General features: G+C 41.2%; 1 protein-coding gene across 1 annotated transcript in view; it reads right to left on the bottom strand.

The window, feature by feature from the left end:
* Nucleotides 1-4,263: 4,263 nt before the first annotated feature.
* Nucleotides 4,264-17,454, bottom strand: part of LOC137972417 (tetratricopeptide repeat protein 28-like) — a 57,119-nt gene continuing 43,928 nt past the window's right edge. The window contains exons 6-8 of the mRNA XM_068819124.1: nucleotides 9,148-10,612; nucleotides 7,365-8,808; nucleotides 4,264-5,877 (exon numbers count right to left, since the gene is read on the bottom strand). Coding sequence (XP_068675225.1) covers nucleotides 5,858-5,877; nucleotides 7,365-8,808; nucleotides 9,148-10,612 — 2,929 coding nt within the window. The 3' untranslated portion in view covers nucleotides 4,264-5,857. The remainder of the gene's footprint in view (nucleotides 5,878-7,364; nucleotides 8,809-9,147; nucleotides 10,613-17,454) is intronic.

Below are 17,454 nucleotides of genomic sequence, written 5' to 3'. Positions count from 1 at the left end.
CATTTCTGCTAGAGTTCGGACCACTGCCCTTGATGTATCGTCCGATTAGTATCCCAGAGCTTGCTCCACTGAGCTACCGAGAACTGGTTACAGATCCTACCCATAAATATTGATACGAATAATTGTTATTGCGTCCCACACTTCCCTCGGATAACATTCGTAGTAATTTGCATAATCATAAGCGGGCAAATGTAAAAAATTTACCGAATGCAAAAATGGCCGCCAACAAATTATTCTTTATTCTTTGTGTTAATTAGCATAATTAGCCTCGTTTTACAGCCCAAATTTTTTCAATTTTACGTGTGTGACCGAGGCTAGTTATGCTAATTAACTGTCAAAGACAAAAGAATAACTTGTTGGCGGCCATTTTTGCATTCGGTCAATAGCCTGCAATGCACTATACTTCATTGTAATTTTTGCATTGAACGTAAAGAAAAAAGACCATAATAATAGGCCTTTTTCCATATATTAAAATTCAGCTTCAAAGAGAGGTTTTGAGGACAAAGACAAAGGAAAGTGGGTGATATGCAAATATTTGTTACATTCATTCCAACGTGTTTTTATTGTTTTTGTCGTAACGAAAATGGCCTATTTGTCCTGAAATCCCAGGAGTCATGTCAGAATATTCATAAAAAGCGAACAGGGCTTATTTTTCATCACAATCTCCTACGAACTACGGCTTCAACCTGCGACGATTCCACTCCAAATTGTGTAGCCAAATGGAATTTCTTTTTGCGCTGGACAGCCTTAAAGTTTAAACAACAGCAGAAGACCAGTAAATCTGAAATTACTTTATTCGTAGACGACAATATCTAAAAGACAGAACACTGGGTGAAACAGAACTTTGCTGCCAAAAGGTTATTAACCTCTTTGTGAGCTTATGTCGACTGTATGCAGAACACAAACCAATTACCAGTAAAGTCAAAGAGGTAACCAAACCATTACAAGCACCGTCATTTTTGTCAAAGCTGGAGATTGACTTGATGTACGGAATTTACCGTACACATGTCGAAATCCTCACAAGTAGACCCCTGAGACCCCAGAGACCCAGAACCCCACCTTGAGTTTTCAATCAATATCTGAGGTTATGGCCTGACGTCACTGGTGCGTTTTACACCGCACAGAAGCCGATTAATCTTATCATCATACAAATTAAAGTTCGTCAATTGATATCCCCTAGGCCCTACACGCAAAACCAGCAGATGAAGTTCTCGATGCTGTAAAGAATTACTGCTATTCCTATGGATACCCGAAAAGAGTCCTTACAGACAATGAAGGTGAATTTTACAATGCGAAACTAAAATCATTTTGCGAGGAAACTCAAATCAAGCTGTCCCATGGAGCGGCAAGAACATGGAAAGAAAATATGAGGTCAATAATTATGGGGTCAATTAACATGAACATGATTGAAAGATGGTGTGAGTACAAAATGCAGGCTTCATATACTATGAACATCACTCTCCACAGGGCAATAAACACAACACCATACGAAGCAGTTTTCGGAATAACGGCCCACTGTGAGAACCACCAGAACACTGATGAAAACTCATTAAATGTAAAGGGGAAGCCACTGAGCTATGTAGCTTCTGGTAAAAACACTTTAGACAATGATCAGTGTGAAACTGTTGAAAGAGCAGCCAAACGCCACAAGATACGTGAACGACACCGTCAATGCAATGAAGAAATGGTAAAACAAACCAGACAACCAAGGAAGGCACCTTTCAAGATCGATGACATGGTTGCAATCCAAATAGACAGGGTAGACAAAACGAGTCCTGTACACCCGAAATTGCTGTTGGGCAAAATAATGGAGATTAGGAAAGGCTATGCTAAACTAGTTACTCCACAAGGAATCATTTAAGGGCTTATTTAATTTTCAAGGTTATATCCTTGTACTTAGAGCAATGTGACAGTCGATTATTGCAAAGAAATTTCGTTCACAGCTGCTTGCAAGCAAGCTAACAATACTTGTCGGTAGCATTTGTTCAGTTTGCAAATAAATGAAGTAACAACACTTTGTTTGACTGCATCTTTATTTCTTGCATTCAGATTATATTTAAAACATAAAATGCATCTATTCAATTGGTTACTTTTGTGGACAGTGTCTGTTACCCAAACCGCATTACTTAGTTAACCAGTCAGAAATCCACTTATTAGGCCTAAATACCAACCCATTTTATGACTCCAACCCAAACCTTCTGAAAACAAACCACAATTTGATAATGACAACCCTAAACTCAAACTGACGCAGTCCTTATGCCTAAATACAACGATCGTGACCATTGCCCAGTGTTTCTGTCTGAAGCTAACCATTCAAAGGCTCTTTTAAACCAAAAATTAAAAAGAAAGGAACTTTATTTAAGTGTCTAGTCGTTCTAGCGCTGGACGGACACTGTAAACTGAAATTAACAATTTCAAGTCAAATGTTGGCTTTTGAGGAAAGGAGAAACCGGAATACCCGGAGAAAACCTCTCGGTGCAGAGTAGAGAACCAACAAACTCAACCCATGTATGGCACCGAGTCTGGGAATCGAACCTGGACTACATTGGTGAGAGGCAAGTGCCCTCACCACTGCGCCATCCTACACCCCAGTTCAATAGTTAAACTGGTTTGGAAAAAACAAACTGGTTTGAAAGAAATAAACCGGCTTGACAAAATTTAAACCGAAAATTAAATTAAACCACAACACATACACACACGAAACAAATGGATCAGTTTGGTTACATAACTCAAATAATAAAAAGGACTTCTTGAAGGCTTCTTCTGTTTGACTTGAAGTCTTTGAATTTTGTTGAATTTTGTGCCGTATTATGCAAATGCAGCTGCGTCGTTAGCGTCAAGAAAAGAAGTTGCCTGGGTGCCTATTAATAGTGGCGTGGCGTCTTACCATCGACACTTCAAATTTACAGTCAGCGCGTAACAGGCGTAATTACAGTTTCAAATTAGTTTTCACTGGTAATAATAAACTGAAGGATTTGCATTGAGAGTAAGTGAAGAAAACCCAAAGGTTTTGTGAAAACTAAAGATTTATCGTGACATTTGATTGTCTCGTCGTGAGACCGTGAAATTGAACTGAAAACTGTGAGTCTCACGACAAAATCGTGAAACTTGAGAGGTCTGGATAAAGGGATGATTTGTAAAAGGCTAGTGACATCATAGGACACTAGAAACTTGTCGCTGAAATCAAACTGTTGAATCTCTCGGACAAAAGAGAACATATCTGTTGCACAAAACTCTGAAGATATGTGGGGTTTAAGCAAAGAACAAAGATACTTAGCTGAGTTGTAATTGTAGGTGCCTATTGATGACACAATGGGTCTGAAAGGAGGTGTGACAGTTTTGGGATCTTTGACATTATGCAATTTAGGTAGACCATATAACCTGATTGGGAACCAGTAGGATAAATTTCACGATAGATGTTGTTTCTTAAGTTTACGTAAAAACCGCTGTAACTGACCTTCCGTGCGTAGAGTGAGATCAGATTCCAATTTTTTAAATTTTCACTCAACAAATCAGCCATAGCTTTATTGTAAACTACCTTGTCAAGAACTACGACTCCGTCTATGAAGTTTCGAACGTCTATGAAGGACAGATGAATTGGTCATCAACATCAAGAGGTACCAGTTTTAATATAAGCTCGAGAGCCAGCCAACAGAGTCTACTCTCACTCACGGTACATCTCATGTACTGGATTTTTGGAGCCTTTGCATAATGACGATTGAACACTTCCACTGAGTGTCCTAAAAAAATGTGAGGCGATTGTAATCATCCGAATGACACTTCAATAAGTAATATAGCTCTTATAAGATCTAAGTTAACCGCAGATCGCGCGATCGCAAACAAGAGTTTCAAGTTTGACGTTAGGCGTTTGAGTTTGAAACAGTTTCAGTGCGTTTAGATTGAAGTTAACAAAAGCCACGCGCCGTGTTCAATTTGAGGAAAAAATATAACATTATTGCCTCATTGATTGCCAGATTGTTTGGAAAAAATACTTAATTGATTAAACTGGGATGGTCCTCTGAGATGCGCTTGGTTTCATGCATTTTCCTCTTTGTAGTTTCGGCAAAGAAACAGTTGACACTGGACCAGTATGGTAACTTCAACTCCGTGATCGGATCTTGTACAATAACCTTCAGTTTCTTTATTTCTTAATTCTTAGTTATTCTTAGTTAAGCTAAAAGTGAATGATAACTGCAAAATACAAAGTGTTAAAAACGCCATCATTACGGTGTAAACAGTGTGTATTTAAGGTGATTTCCTGGTTTTACATTGCGCAACCCTTCTTGCATCATTGGCGTGAGCATAAGCTCCCACATTGATAAAATGGCGGATTTTCATTGACGCAGGCACCAGGCTTAATCCGTCAAAGAATGGCTATTTTCTCCTGTACGAATACGGTGATCACCACTTTGCGGAGAATGGAGCCTTCATGGAGTAGCAAAAACATCAGCAAAGATCTATGATCAGTTTTTTGGTTGCCTCCCACGCAGACACTCTGAGGGCTTCGTCCCCTTGTGGGGGAGGAACGTGACGAAGCCCTAAGAGTGTTTGCGTGGGAGTCTAGCATTTTCCCGATCGTCCCAGACTTTGCCCACATATCGGAAAATCGCCAGACGCTTGTCCTAGATCCTCCCAATAGTGACTTTGGCGGAAAATGGAAAGTGCGCCAAAAATTGAAACACGCAATTTAAAAGATCAATAAAGAGCTAAAACCATCGCCGACGTCCCCGAAATTACAACTTTGTGTTTTCATATGACGGGAATGATCGTCGACGATCGCAAAAATCTGGGACATGTTGGGAAAATAGAAACGCTTCCTATTTTGCCGATTCGTCCCCGACCATCCCAGATTATAGGGGATGTCTACCATTGATGGTTTTCATCAGTCGACAAACACTGCGAAGGTCGGGGAAACTGCGAAATCCCCGATCGTCTGCGATTTTCCGGACAAACGAAAACTAGGTTTAACATGTTTCCTTGGTTCAATTTTGACTCAAAATACGACAATTACTGGTACAAAGGATAAAAATCAAAGGCAAATGCAATTAGAATTTAGTACATGAAAACCAGTCAATCACCCTATTTTGCCTTGCACCTCTATGGCAGTATCTTAGAAAATCCGCGTTTCTGAGAAACTTCCTATTTGTTTGATTCTGGAACCTTTTTCAAGCAATTTCTTGAATAGAAAAGTTCGAGTCTTAAAACCTTTATGTGTATTAATTAGGACAACAAGTAATTTCTACTTTCATAATTTGTTAGCTTCTAGGAATTTGCCCCAGTAGTCGGCCATTTTTTTTTTATTTTGCGTTGGCCTTCTTAAAAATCTCAGGAAATCTACATTTTAGATTCTTCAGAAAAACTTGCCATTTCCTTGTCCATGGGCTCTCTACACCTTATTCCAAAATGGCCGCTGATTTATGCGCATACAAATTGGCCCTTGTTGCCTCGTTCAAGAAAAAATATTCTTTTGAATTTTAGGCTTAAGAACGAGGCATCAAGGGCAAATTTGAATAAAAGCAAAAGAATGTTTAAATGGCGGCCATTTTGGAATAAGGTGTCTTTCGCACCTTTTTTTCACAGAAAGACTAGTGAGAAGACCTGGCAACTTTGTCTTAAAATTTTGCTTTTTTGAGAAAAAAAGGATGATCATAACATGTGTCAGCATTGATATTTAGCCTTTCCAGTATGCATGAAAAACGGTTCTTCCTGGAAATTCTGTCTTGGACTTAAATGGAAAGTTCACCATATTCCTTTACCGCTTATGATGAGGTTAAATGCTTGAATGCTTACAATAACTCATTTAATTGAAGTAAGGAAATTGACATATTGACGCATTACAGTCTAAGAAGTATTTATCTCAAGTTTTGGACGCCGTTTCTGAAAAAAAAGTAAGAAAGAAAAGAAAAAAGATAGCGGGTTAAATGACGATTAGGAATTTCATTCTGATTGCTAAATGATTATTAAAGTGCTACTAAGACCGAATTCTTCTTTTTCTTTAAATTTCAAAACCATGTTAACTAAATACTAAGTGACCCCAGTTTTAAGTTCTGATTTTGAAGAGACACCTGTTTATTTTAACTGGATTTTCTCATTTATTGGTCCGCCATTCCTAACTTTAAAATCTTCAGAGAGCTGGGTCGAGGAGAAAATGACGTCAAACACTCACTCCTTTAAGAACGCAATGCGTGTGTATGCTGCTGAATTAATATGCAGCACGGGAGTTTCGGGCTTTCACATTTTCAAACTCATGTCTTGCATATATAGTAAGTTGAGTTTACACGCTGAAATTTTAAGCTAGTGAGTAAATGATGTCATTTTCCCTAGATCCAACCCTCCAAGGTCCAATCAGTCAGTTTTGAACTTGAGAAATGGCGGACCGTGAAATCCAAAACTTGACACTCGAAATAAACAACCTTTGGATAAAACTCAAAGCCCAAAATTTTGCCAGTCAGGTGTTAAGCGAACACACTTTAGAATTCTGAAGAAAAAAAAGGAAATGTTTTTTTGATCATAGTAGCACTTAAGACAGTTTGTTTCATCCGTGAAAGCGTTTTTACATAGATAAGCTTAGGAAGAGAGCAACAATTCACATTCAACTAAGTATAACTGTGACATGATGTAGTTTATAAGCCCTGAATAGGGAGCTTAAGCACGCGCTTGAACAGTTTTCCCCTTTACCTCGTCTTCAAACAACCACATTTACATTCCTAAGTATCTTTAGAGATTATTAGCATAAAAATCTGGGAGACATCAATGTCCTGGCACGCGAAATGTTCTCTTACGGTTGCCGTCTGCGCCTCAAAAACGCGCGTGCTTAAGCTCCATATCTAACTTTACTTTACGGCGGTAACTGGCAATTAGTGATTTATTTTCAGTCCATTGCATTGTTTACACGTACCCGACCCGGTGAATGGGGTAGAATTTCATACAGCGGACTAAAATGGCAGAGAACAGAAGAACCATTGTTATTCCGATCAGGCCTTGCTAATTAGGCATTATTATGTTCGCTTTGTTCTTTTGTTTCATGAATATTAACTATTTCGGATCCGGTATATAAAAGACCAGCCGGTGAATGCAATTAATATTTATTTTAGTCCTTAGCCAAAGCAGTTTGTAAATGAAGTACATTGACGACCGATTTTAAACTCTTTCTCTATGAGGAAGTTACCTACCCTGGGTGCCAGAGGTTTTTCTTGCGCTGTTTTCGGTGTCGGTCATGTCTCTATTGTGACCCGCTCGTCTGCCACGCGCGAGAAAAAACCTCTGATACCCACCTTATCTTTTCCTCTCGACAACTTTCCGACACTAAACCTGTACATCATATTTCTTTTCAGTAATTAAAATCATATTCGAACAGCGCTTACCATTCTGTTCGAGTTGTTGTAGCCCAAATTCAAATGAGACATCATCGCCAATTAGAACAAATGGCGCCCAGTATTTAATGGCGGAATACTCCTTTGTCTCCCGAAGAGATTTCATGGCATGGTGAAGAGCTAAACTTGTACTTTTCCTATCTGCCAAGTGTTGATAAAAACTCTTCATGAACAAGAAGGTCGCCTCATCATCAATTGCCCAGAGTGACACCAAAACAGACCGGGCACCAGCACACAGGAAAGCTCTGGCTATTCCCACCACACCCTCAGATTTTACTTCTCCTTGACCACTATGACAGCAACTCAGCACAACCAGCTTTGCCTGAAGACGAACTGCATGAACATCGTTCATTTTTAACATGTAATCTTCCTCTTTGGGAATCTGGGATGCACGGTTGGGATTTGGGGCCAAAACAATTTCTCCAAATTCATCATCTCCATGAGCCGCAATGTGGATTAAAGCAACTGACTTCATTCTTTTCAGGACCTCAGTTTTCGTTGCATTTTCGCCAATGAGAGGCGCAGTGTGCAGAAGTTTTCCAATCATCTCCACCTCTTTTTTCGCACACGGCAACTGTTTAGACATGGGTCCACCGGTGCCCCAAGTGATTTCCTTTAAGCACGGATCGCCCACAAGTAGCGCTTCACTCTTACTATTGAAGTCGTCAAGTGCACTTGAGATCACTTTTAAGGCGGTTAGCGAGGGAAAAGTACGGATCCTGACAGAGTCACTCAATGCCGAATAAGGAGCCAAGCAAAATGGTCCATCAGGAACAAAGACCAAGTCATCACCCTGGAGCAAGTCTGCAATGGGACTGATTAAGAAATCATACAAGGACTGCAAGGGGTTGTCGGACACGCTGAAAGACTGAAGAGATTCCTCAACATCTTCTCCACTGCAAGAGAACCGACTACGATGTCTGTGTACCGAGCGATTCTCGCATCGGACAACAGCCCCAGCGCCAATCTGTTTCAAAGCAGTCTTTATCAGTGAGTCAGCACTTCCATTTTCGATTTCCTTTTCCATATAGTTTATTCCGCTTGCTCTTCTCAGAAGCCAAAGACTGATAGTGTTCCCTGCAAGTGCTATGAAAACTGTTTGTAAAGGCAAATATTTCATAAGAGTGGAGATAGTTTCCGTCCTCGCACTTGCCGAGGTAAGTTCTTCATCAACGCCAAATCGCACCTTCAAAATGTCTATCAAAGCCTGTGCACGTCCTTGTTCAGCAGCACACAAAGCCTCATCAACCTCTCCATTCTTCAAAAGTGCTGTCCACAGAGCTGTGTACGCCCCTTGTTTTGTATCACGAAAGCTGATTTTCCATGCGTCTTCTAACTGAAGAAGACGCCTTGTTTCATCGAAATGTTTTATGCTTAGACGAAAAAAATTAAGGGCTTTGCACAACGAGCCTAAAAATACATTAAAAAGACCTAGCTGATAGCAAGCGTTTCCTTGCCCTAATGGATCCTCCGTTTCCTTGGAAATAGTAAGATGATGTTCGCTAAAGAGAAGAGCATTTTCCAGCTCACCCATTCTGCCATAAGCGGCACCGAGATTACCATTGGCCCTTCCCTCCCCGGCCTTATCCCCTACTTCTTTTGCAATGCTAAGATCTTGTTCGTGATACTCTATGGCTCGCTTTATATTGCCCAGACTGAGATAAGCGTTGCCAAGATTACCATTGGCCGTTCCCTCCCCGGCCCTATCCCCTACTTCGTTTGCAATGCTAAGATGTTGTTCATGATACTCTATGGCTCGCTTCAAATTGCCCACACTTTGATAAGCGTTGCCGAGATTACCATTGGCCCCTCCTTCCCTGGCCCTATCCCCTACTTCTTTTGCAATGCTAAGATGTTGTTCGTGATACTCTATGGCTCGTTTAAAATTGCCCAGACTGCGATAAGCGTTGCCGAGATTACCATTGGCCCTTCCCTCCCCGGCCCTATCCCCTACTTCTTTTGCAATGCTAAGATCTTGTTCGTGGTACTCTATTGCTCGCTTAAAATTGCCCAGACTGTGATAAGCGTTGCCAAGATTACCATTGGCCGTTCCCTCCCCGGCCCTATCCCCTACTTCGTTTGCAATGCTAAGATGTTGTTCATGATACTCTATGGCTCGCTTCAAATTGCCCACACTTTGATAAGCGTTGCCGAGATTACCATTGGCCCCTCCTTCCCTGGCCCTATCCCCTACTTCTTTTGCAATGCTAAGATGTTGTTCGTGATACTCTATGGCTCGCTTAAAATTGCTCAGCCTGCAATAAGCGTTGCCGAGATTACCATTGGCCATTCCCTCCCCGGCCCTATCCCCTACTTCTTTTGCAATGCTAAGATGTTGTTTATGGTAATCTATGGCTCGCTTAAAATTGCCCAGCCTGCCATAAGCGTTGCCGAGATTACCATTGGCCCCTCCTTCCCCGGCCCAATCCCCTATTTCTTTTGCAATGCTTAGATGTTGTTCATGGTACACTATGGCTCGCTTAAAATTGCCCACACTGTGATAAGCGTTGCCGAGATTACCATTGGCCCTTCCCTCCCCGGCCCTATCCCCTACTTCTTTTGCAATGCTAAGATGTTGTTCGTGGTACTCTATGGCTCGCTTAAAATATCCCAGATTGCGATAAGCGGTGCCGAGATTACCGTTGGCCCTTCCCTCTCCGGCCCTATCCCCTCCTTCTTTTGCAATGCTAAGATGTTGTTCGTGGTACTCTATGGCTCGCTTAAAATTGCCCAGACTTTTATAAGCGTTGCCGAGATTACCACTGGCCTCTCCTTCTGCGGCCCTATCCCCTACTTCTTTTGCAATGCTAACACCTTGTTCATGGTACTCTATGGCTCGCTTAAAATTGCTCAGCCTGTGATAAGCGTTGCCGAGATTACCATTGGCCCCTCCCTCCCTGGCCCTATCCCCTACTTCTTTTGCAATGCTAAGATCTTGTTCATGATACTCTATGGCTCGCTTAAAATATCCCAGACTGCAATAAGCGTTGCCGAGATTACCGTTGGCCCTTCCCTCTCCTGCCCTATCCCCTCCTTCTTTTGCAATGCTAAGATGTTGTTCGTGGTACTCTATTGCTCGCTTAAAATTGCCCAGACTGTGGTAAGCGGCGCCGAGATTACCATTGGCCCCTCCTTCTCCGGCCCTATCCCCTCCTTCTTTTGCAATGCTAAGATGTTGTTCGTGGTACTCTATGGCTCGCTTAAAATTGCCCAGCCTGTGATAAGCGTTGCCGAGATTACTATTGGCTCTTCCCTCTCCGGCCCTGTCCCTTACTTCTTTTGCAATGCTAAGATGTTGTTCATAATACTTTATGGCTCGCTTAAAATATCCCAGACTGTGACAAGCACGGCCGAGATTGCCACAGGCGTTTCCTTTTCCAGCACTGAAACCTATTTCCTTAAAAATCCTTAATGCTTCTGTGTAATCCCTCTTGGCCTGTTCAAAATAAGCCAAGCCATAATAATAATTGCCTAAATTCAAATATGCAATACCCTCCCCTTTTCTGTTTTCCTCGTTTCTGGCAACGCTAAGGTCTTGTATATGCTGCTCGAAAACGTTCATCTTGTTGTCTGCCATTCTTGATTACAAGAACTCTTAAGAACAAGGAAGATCGTCTTTGAAATTGAGGGCGCTCCTTGAAAAATACAAAAGAAAGCATGAGAAGTTCAATGCACTGACCACAAATGCTGCAGGTACGTAGCCAAACCAACACAAAAGAGACCGCATGTCATTATGGGTCTAACAAAGACAATAGACCTAATCGGCTAATTCAGTGTTCAAATCACCCGGGATTAAGATTCTTTGCGCATTGTATTTGCATGATAATGTAGCCTTCATATTTAAATGATATGAAAATACCTGGAACAAAACGTTTTGTTCCCAAAGGGTTTGAATTGGGTACAACATTGAGTTAGCCGATTAGGTCTTTTTTTTGCTGTTGACGTCAAACTCTTTACTCCTTTTGCTGAGGCCTTTGTTTGATTTAAACTGAATTTTTAAAGCCAGAATTGACCGCACAAAATAGGCGTATTTAAATGGCAAAAATTTGTCCCATATTAGTCAAAGTAATATTGTTGTTTTTTGTCATCAGATTTTCCTGATCAAATCAAATTGTTCGTGTGATACCAGTGTTTAAAGCTGGTGGTCAATCACTTTTTATGACATACAGACTGCTCTAAATGTCCCCTGGAATCTCAAAGTTGCACTAGAAAGTAATTATCTATAACCGTCCGGTAAGTAGCTTAAATAAATTACGTCACATTTAGCACATTATACATTACACTAAGTTTATGTTTTCTCTACATTGCGTATTTACTATCTCTTTACCACTGATTGACCTGCACAAGAGGTTATCTTGCGCTTGATGGCAGTGAACATCTCATAGGTGTGTGTTTATTTATATTCTAAAGGTCCGGCCAAACGATAAATGTTGGACGACTCAACATGTTGGCTGCATGTTGGACAGTGCAACATGTTGAAATTAAGGTGTGGCCAAACGATACCAAACATCCATTCAACATGTTTGAACAAACATGAGACGCGTTGGGTTGTGGGTAAGGATATTTCCCAGCGTACACCACGTTGTAACATCCACGTATGTTATGCAACATGGCGGAAAAGAAAGGGAGATTGTTTATCAGTGTTATTCGTGCCCGACGAGCTTGAAGAAACCGAGGATAGAGCAAGTAAACGAGGTAAAACAAGAGAATGGATTCGAAGACGACAAGAGAATGGTTATTTCACCAATATTGTTCGAGAACTAGCCGCCGAAGACACGCCAGCTTATCACCAGATGATAAGAATGAAATTCGAGGACTTCACGGTGATATTGCGAGAAATAGAAGCGGATATTACCTCTCGTCAAGTCCCAAAAGGAGGGCATAAAATAATAAGTGCATCCGAGCGATTGATATTGACATTTTCAAACTACACTGACACGAGCAAACGGTGTCTATGGTAACGACTGAATTTGCAGTCCTAATGCGCGTGCGCGCATGTAAGATGTTGTTGAGACTGGCCAAACAAACAAAATTTCACGCATCCAACATGAAAACAAAAGAAATGTTGGATCAAATGTTTGATACTGCATCAAACATGTTCCAACATCATCCAACATGTTGAGTGGTCATCAAACACGGTGGCCAAATGATAAAATGTTGGTTCACCCAACATGTTGGGTCGTCCAACACTTATCGTTTGACCGGGCCTTAAGGCCTTTGTTATGGTAGATAAAAAAAATTCTGTTTCATAAATGTGAACGCTAAGGGGTCCATTACGTTGCCGTAATTTGTTTGGTTTAACGGTCATTAATATACGCACCCGCGCTCCGGGAGGATCCATTGTGGTTCCCTCATTTTTCTTATTCTTTGTTCATGACTTCAGTGATGTATTCAAACTACCAGACCTGATTTTACTGATATGACGATGCTTGTCTCTTAGGTCTAGTTATTTGGTAACCTAGTTGAAGGCAAAGAAACTTGCAGAAAAATAATTGTTTATTCTATTTAAGCCTCGAGAGAAAAGACATCATCTTTTAACGCAAATCTGCCAAAATGATTAAAGAATGGAACAGATCGTAGAATGGCCTTTCTTGGGGTTGTGCTTGACTAACATCTTTCTTGGAAACCCTGAACTCCTCAATTGGCTTACAAAATCTCTGAAGCTATAGCATTTAATTTCAGGTGTAGTTCTTTTACTAAATTTTGTTTCAGAACTCTGTACTGATGTTTAGTTTATCCTTATAGTCATTATTGTATTATTGTGCATGTACAAATCCAATCTTCGTAGTCTTGTCTCTTTGCAAAGTGTACCGTCAAAATAATTCCTAAATCAATCACTCAGACCCAATCTTCAAAGAATTAGAACTATCAAATTTTCGAATATTAGATTACAAGAACTGGGTAAATTTATTTATTCTTATGAACATTCTCCTCCACCGTCTAGGTTTTATTCATAATTTTCTATTGAAAACCAGGCATATGACTTTTTCACTAGATTTGACGAATGATTTTCGCGTTCAACTCTGTAGCACTATTCTTCGCAACTTCAGTTAACTTCTAAGTACTAGAATGCTTGTGGCAGAAGAAAAGCGGTTTAAACTGATGTATACTTCTCTTTTTTGCAATGGAAACACGAAATAAACAAAACTAAAGGCTTAGAATACCCTTCAGGTTTATCAAATTGTATGGCACCCACTTTGAAATAGGGAGACGAGTAAGGCTTCTAGAACGCTATCTAAAAACATCATTTACCATAATTGTAATAATTTCGTGAGTTTTCCAAGTCGTTTGGCGTGAAAAGTGCACATAAACGTTCCAGAACTAAATTTGTCATAAACGCGTTGCTGGTGTTTGGGGAGAAAATTGAAAATTCATCGTTAGGTGCTCTCGTCCTCCACAAGACCTCGAATTTGATCATTTCACGTGGTTGTCAAGACGAGAACGGCAAAGAAATGTATCAAAATGTAAAACGCACGTGAAGCGCGTGCAAAACTATTGTTTTTGCTCATTGAACTTATTGTCATGTTGCGGTCTTGAAGCCGCTGTCGTCGTCGTCGTCGTCCTTTCTTAGGCCCAGTCCACACGCATCCGGATATCTTTGAATCCGCAACTTTTTCTTTCCGGATTCAACAACAACAACAACAACTTTATTTCGCATTTGAGTGGTTTACAGTGATTGAAAATACCTAAACTAAACAAAGAAATGATCGAAGAAACGAAAAAAGAAGCCAAAATATTCCCATCCAAACGTAGCGTATTCAAATCGAATTTGCCCGTACACGCATCCGAAGCGTATCCGGATTCATGCTAGTACTCAGGACTCCTCATGGAAACAGAAGTAACAAAGCATGCGCCATAAAGAAATAATAGGGAGCTTTAGCAATGACGACGGCAACGGCAACGAGAACGTCATGTAAAAACATAAATTCCCGTTATTGCGATCACTTCGCGACTATTCTGAACTTTTTAATATGACAAAGGAGTGGCAGTCCTTCAGAAATGAAACCGTTACGAGCGGCGGTTAATTTAGGGGAGAAAAATGAACATTTATGTCCAAGTGCTGACGTTCTCCAGAACCCCTCAAACTTGGTTATTTCAGGTTGTAGTTTTGCTGACGACGGCAAAGAAATTGACAAAAAGGAAAAAGACACGTGCAGGGCATGCAAATTTGTAACGTTCTCGTTGCCGTCGTCGTTGTCGTTGCTAAAGCTCCCTCGGCAGCCATCTTGAGAGTTGATTTCACGACAAGGAACTGAGCTCGATCTTGTTACGCTATCCGGATAAAAAAGTTTCCGGATTTAGCCTCCACAAGGTTCTGGATTCATAGCAGATTCAAAAATGTCCACTCTGGAGGGTGTATTCAAAAAGTTCGGCGTAAGTTCAGGAACTATTGGACTGTCACCTCATAGAAGAAGTCGATGGCCCGCAACATGGGTCACACCAATAGTAATCATTCCAAAGGCGGATGGTGACATTCATTTGTGCAAGACATGAGGCAAGCAAATGAGTCCATACCCAATATCAACTGTAGATGAGTTGCTACACAACATGAATGGTACAAATGTTTTTAGCAAGCTAGTGGAAATACCACCAGCTGGAGCCTCAGCAGTCTAGGGTCACGCTAGATCACCATCCTCGTAATACGTCTGCAAGAGAAGAGAAGTTGAGGAAACACCTGCAGTGGATGAAGAGTTGAAAGCTCTGAGAAAGGCAATCAAAACTGGTTGATTAGAAGAATTCTAGGCTTGCAGCCGTTATTATGAGTATGTGGTCATAACATCAACCACCAGTGAGAAAGTAGCTGACAATGTAGAAGATAATTTTAGCCACTATGATCTTCCCTTAACATTGAACTCTGCAAGCAAAATGGAATTGTGCTTCTCGAGAAATGAACAAAGGCAAATGGGGAAGTTGAAATTCAAAATGGCTCCCTATGTGCCCCCAGTGGTAAAGAAATTGCCTCAGTTATGATCCTTATGCAAAGGCATCATTGTAAAGTTTTCAGTTACGGTTATTACTACCACATGAAGGTGCCCATAACGTAAAAAGTTTAGGGTCACGCTAGATCACCATCCTCGTAACACACAAAGGCCACACACATAAAAGTTTTAAATGTTTGGCGTCAGTTCAGCAAGTGACAGCTCCACCAACATGGGTTATCTATTGCTCAACATGAGATATTTACACGGCTCTGCGCAAGACCATGGACACCTAAAACAGTATATCTTGCCTTCCAATGTTGACAAATGCTTGTTTAGTGTGGACAGGTTTACATTGTTTATGGGTATCATCCTATCTGAGAAAGGAATCGGCCCGACAGAAGAAAGAGGTAGACCTCTGCAAGAAACAAGGGAGCCTACAAGAGTCAGCAAATTAAGAAGCTTTCTATGGCTGGCTAATTACAGCAGCACATTTATTCCCTGTTTCGCTCCCAACACGGGGCCGTTCCAAACCCTGCGCCCGCATCGAACGTTGGGTGATTAACCTGCAACCCCTTAATTTGACTGACTGGCCCTCTTTCCTGTTTGTTAAATCACAACAAAGCTGCAAACCATCATCATCCAGCAGAAGGGTATTCGAATTGCAGCCATCAAGGCCACACCTAAGGCCCTCAGTACAATAGCCTCCCACGCAGACGTTCTCAGGGCGTCGTTACGCGTTACTCCCCCATGAAGATCCGATGAAACGAAAAACCACTTCCGTTCAACGGCCACTATTTAAAGAAACCCAATCAGCATTGCCTAATTGTGTTCTGCATAGCCAATCACATGCTGCGAAAGAACGCCATGCAAAACACGACTTTACCCAAAACTGGAAAACGGTCCCTGATTGGTCCGTAATCCACGAACGGAAGTGGTTTTTCGTTTTAGCAGATGTTAGTGGAGGAGGATCGCATGATGAAGCCCAAAAAACGTCTGCGTGGGAGTCTATCAATACTAGAGAAGTTGAGGAAACACCTGCAGTGGATGAAGTGTTGAAAGCTCTGAGAAAGGCAATCAAAACCGGTCGATTAGAGGAATTCTAGGCTTACGCACCAGCTGCAGGTGAACTGTGTGTAATTGGGCAACTAGTGCAAAGATGTATCCGCACAGTACTACCAAGCAAGCTCAGACCTCAAGCAATTGCCTTTGTCCACGAGGGACGCTTGGTCATTGTCAGAACAAATCAAAATCTGTGAAGTAAAGTATGGTGGAATAGTATGGATAAGGCAGCGGAAAAATTTTGCAAATCCTGCTGAAAGTAGCAACTGGTTCCTCGCCCAAATCCGTTAAAGGCATTGATTGCAACACCGGACACTCCATTATGGTCATTGTTGACTACTTACAGCCGTTATTATGAGCATGTGGTCATGACATCAACCACCAGTGAGAAAGTAATTGACAATGTAGAAGATAGTTTTAGCGACCATGGTCTTCCCTTGACATTGAACTCTGCAAGCAAAATGAAATTGTGCTTCTCAAGAACAAAGGAAAATAGGGAAGTTGAAATACAAAATGGCTCCCTATGTGCCCCCAGTGGTAAAGAAATTGCTTTAGTTATGATCGCTATGCAAAGGCATCATTGTGTAGTTTTCAATTGCGGTAATTACTACCACATTAAGGTGCCCATAACGTAAAAAGTTTTATTTTCCTATTTGAAAGCCCATATTAAAAAAATGAACTTTGGCAGGAGCTCATCAAGAGGAGCCTCTATCTCCTGTAATTCCTTGAGTCAACCCTTTCCCGAGTAAATTTATTTTTAGGAACAGGTTTTTCCCGCAAAAAGTATCATAATTCCCTTGACGCTGAGATAGCTCTGTTTTGATTGGCTTTTACAACAGTGGGCGTGATGAATGTCCCAAGGGAGGGGTTCTATAAATAAATCTACTCGGGAAAGGGTTGACTCCGAGGCCAAGTATGGGAGATAGAGGCTCCTCTTAATGAGCTCCTGACTTTGGCGAAAGAATTTTTCTATTTTAACGATAGGCGAATTTTCTACGATTTCTTCAATCCTACTTTTATTTGGTACACCTCTTACGCTGGTCAAGACTTCACGGACTCGCTGTCACGTAGATTCAGGAATACTTGTTGGCATGGGTCAT

Source organism: Montipora foliosa, chromosome 10 (assembly GCF_036669935.1).
Source record: "Montipora foliosa isolate CH-2021 chromosome 10, ASM3666993v2, whole genome shotgun sequence".
In the NCBI taxonomy this organism is placed as follows: domain Eukaryota; kingdom Metazoa; phylum Cnidaria; class Anthozoa; order Scleractinia; family Acroporidae; genus Montipora; species Montipora foliosa.
The sequence above is the reverse complement of the archived record's forward strand: the minus strand, read 5'-3'. Positions and strand labels throughout refer to the sequence as shown.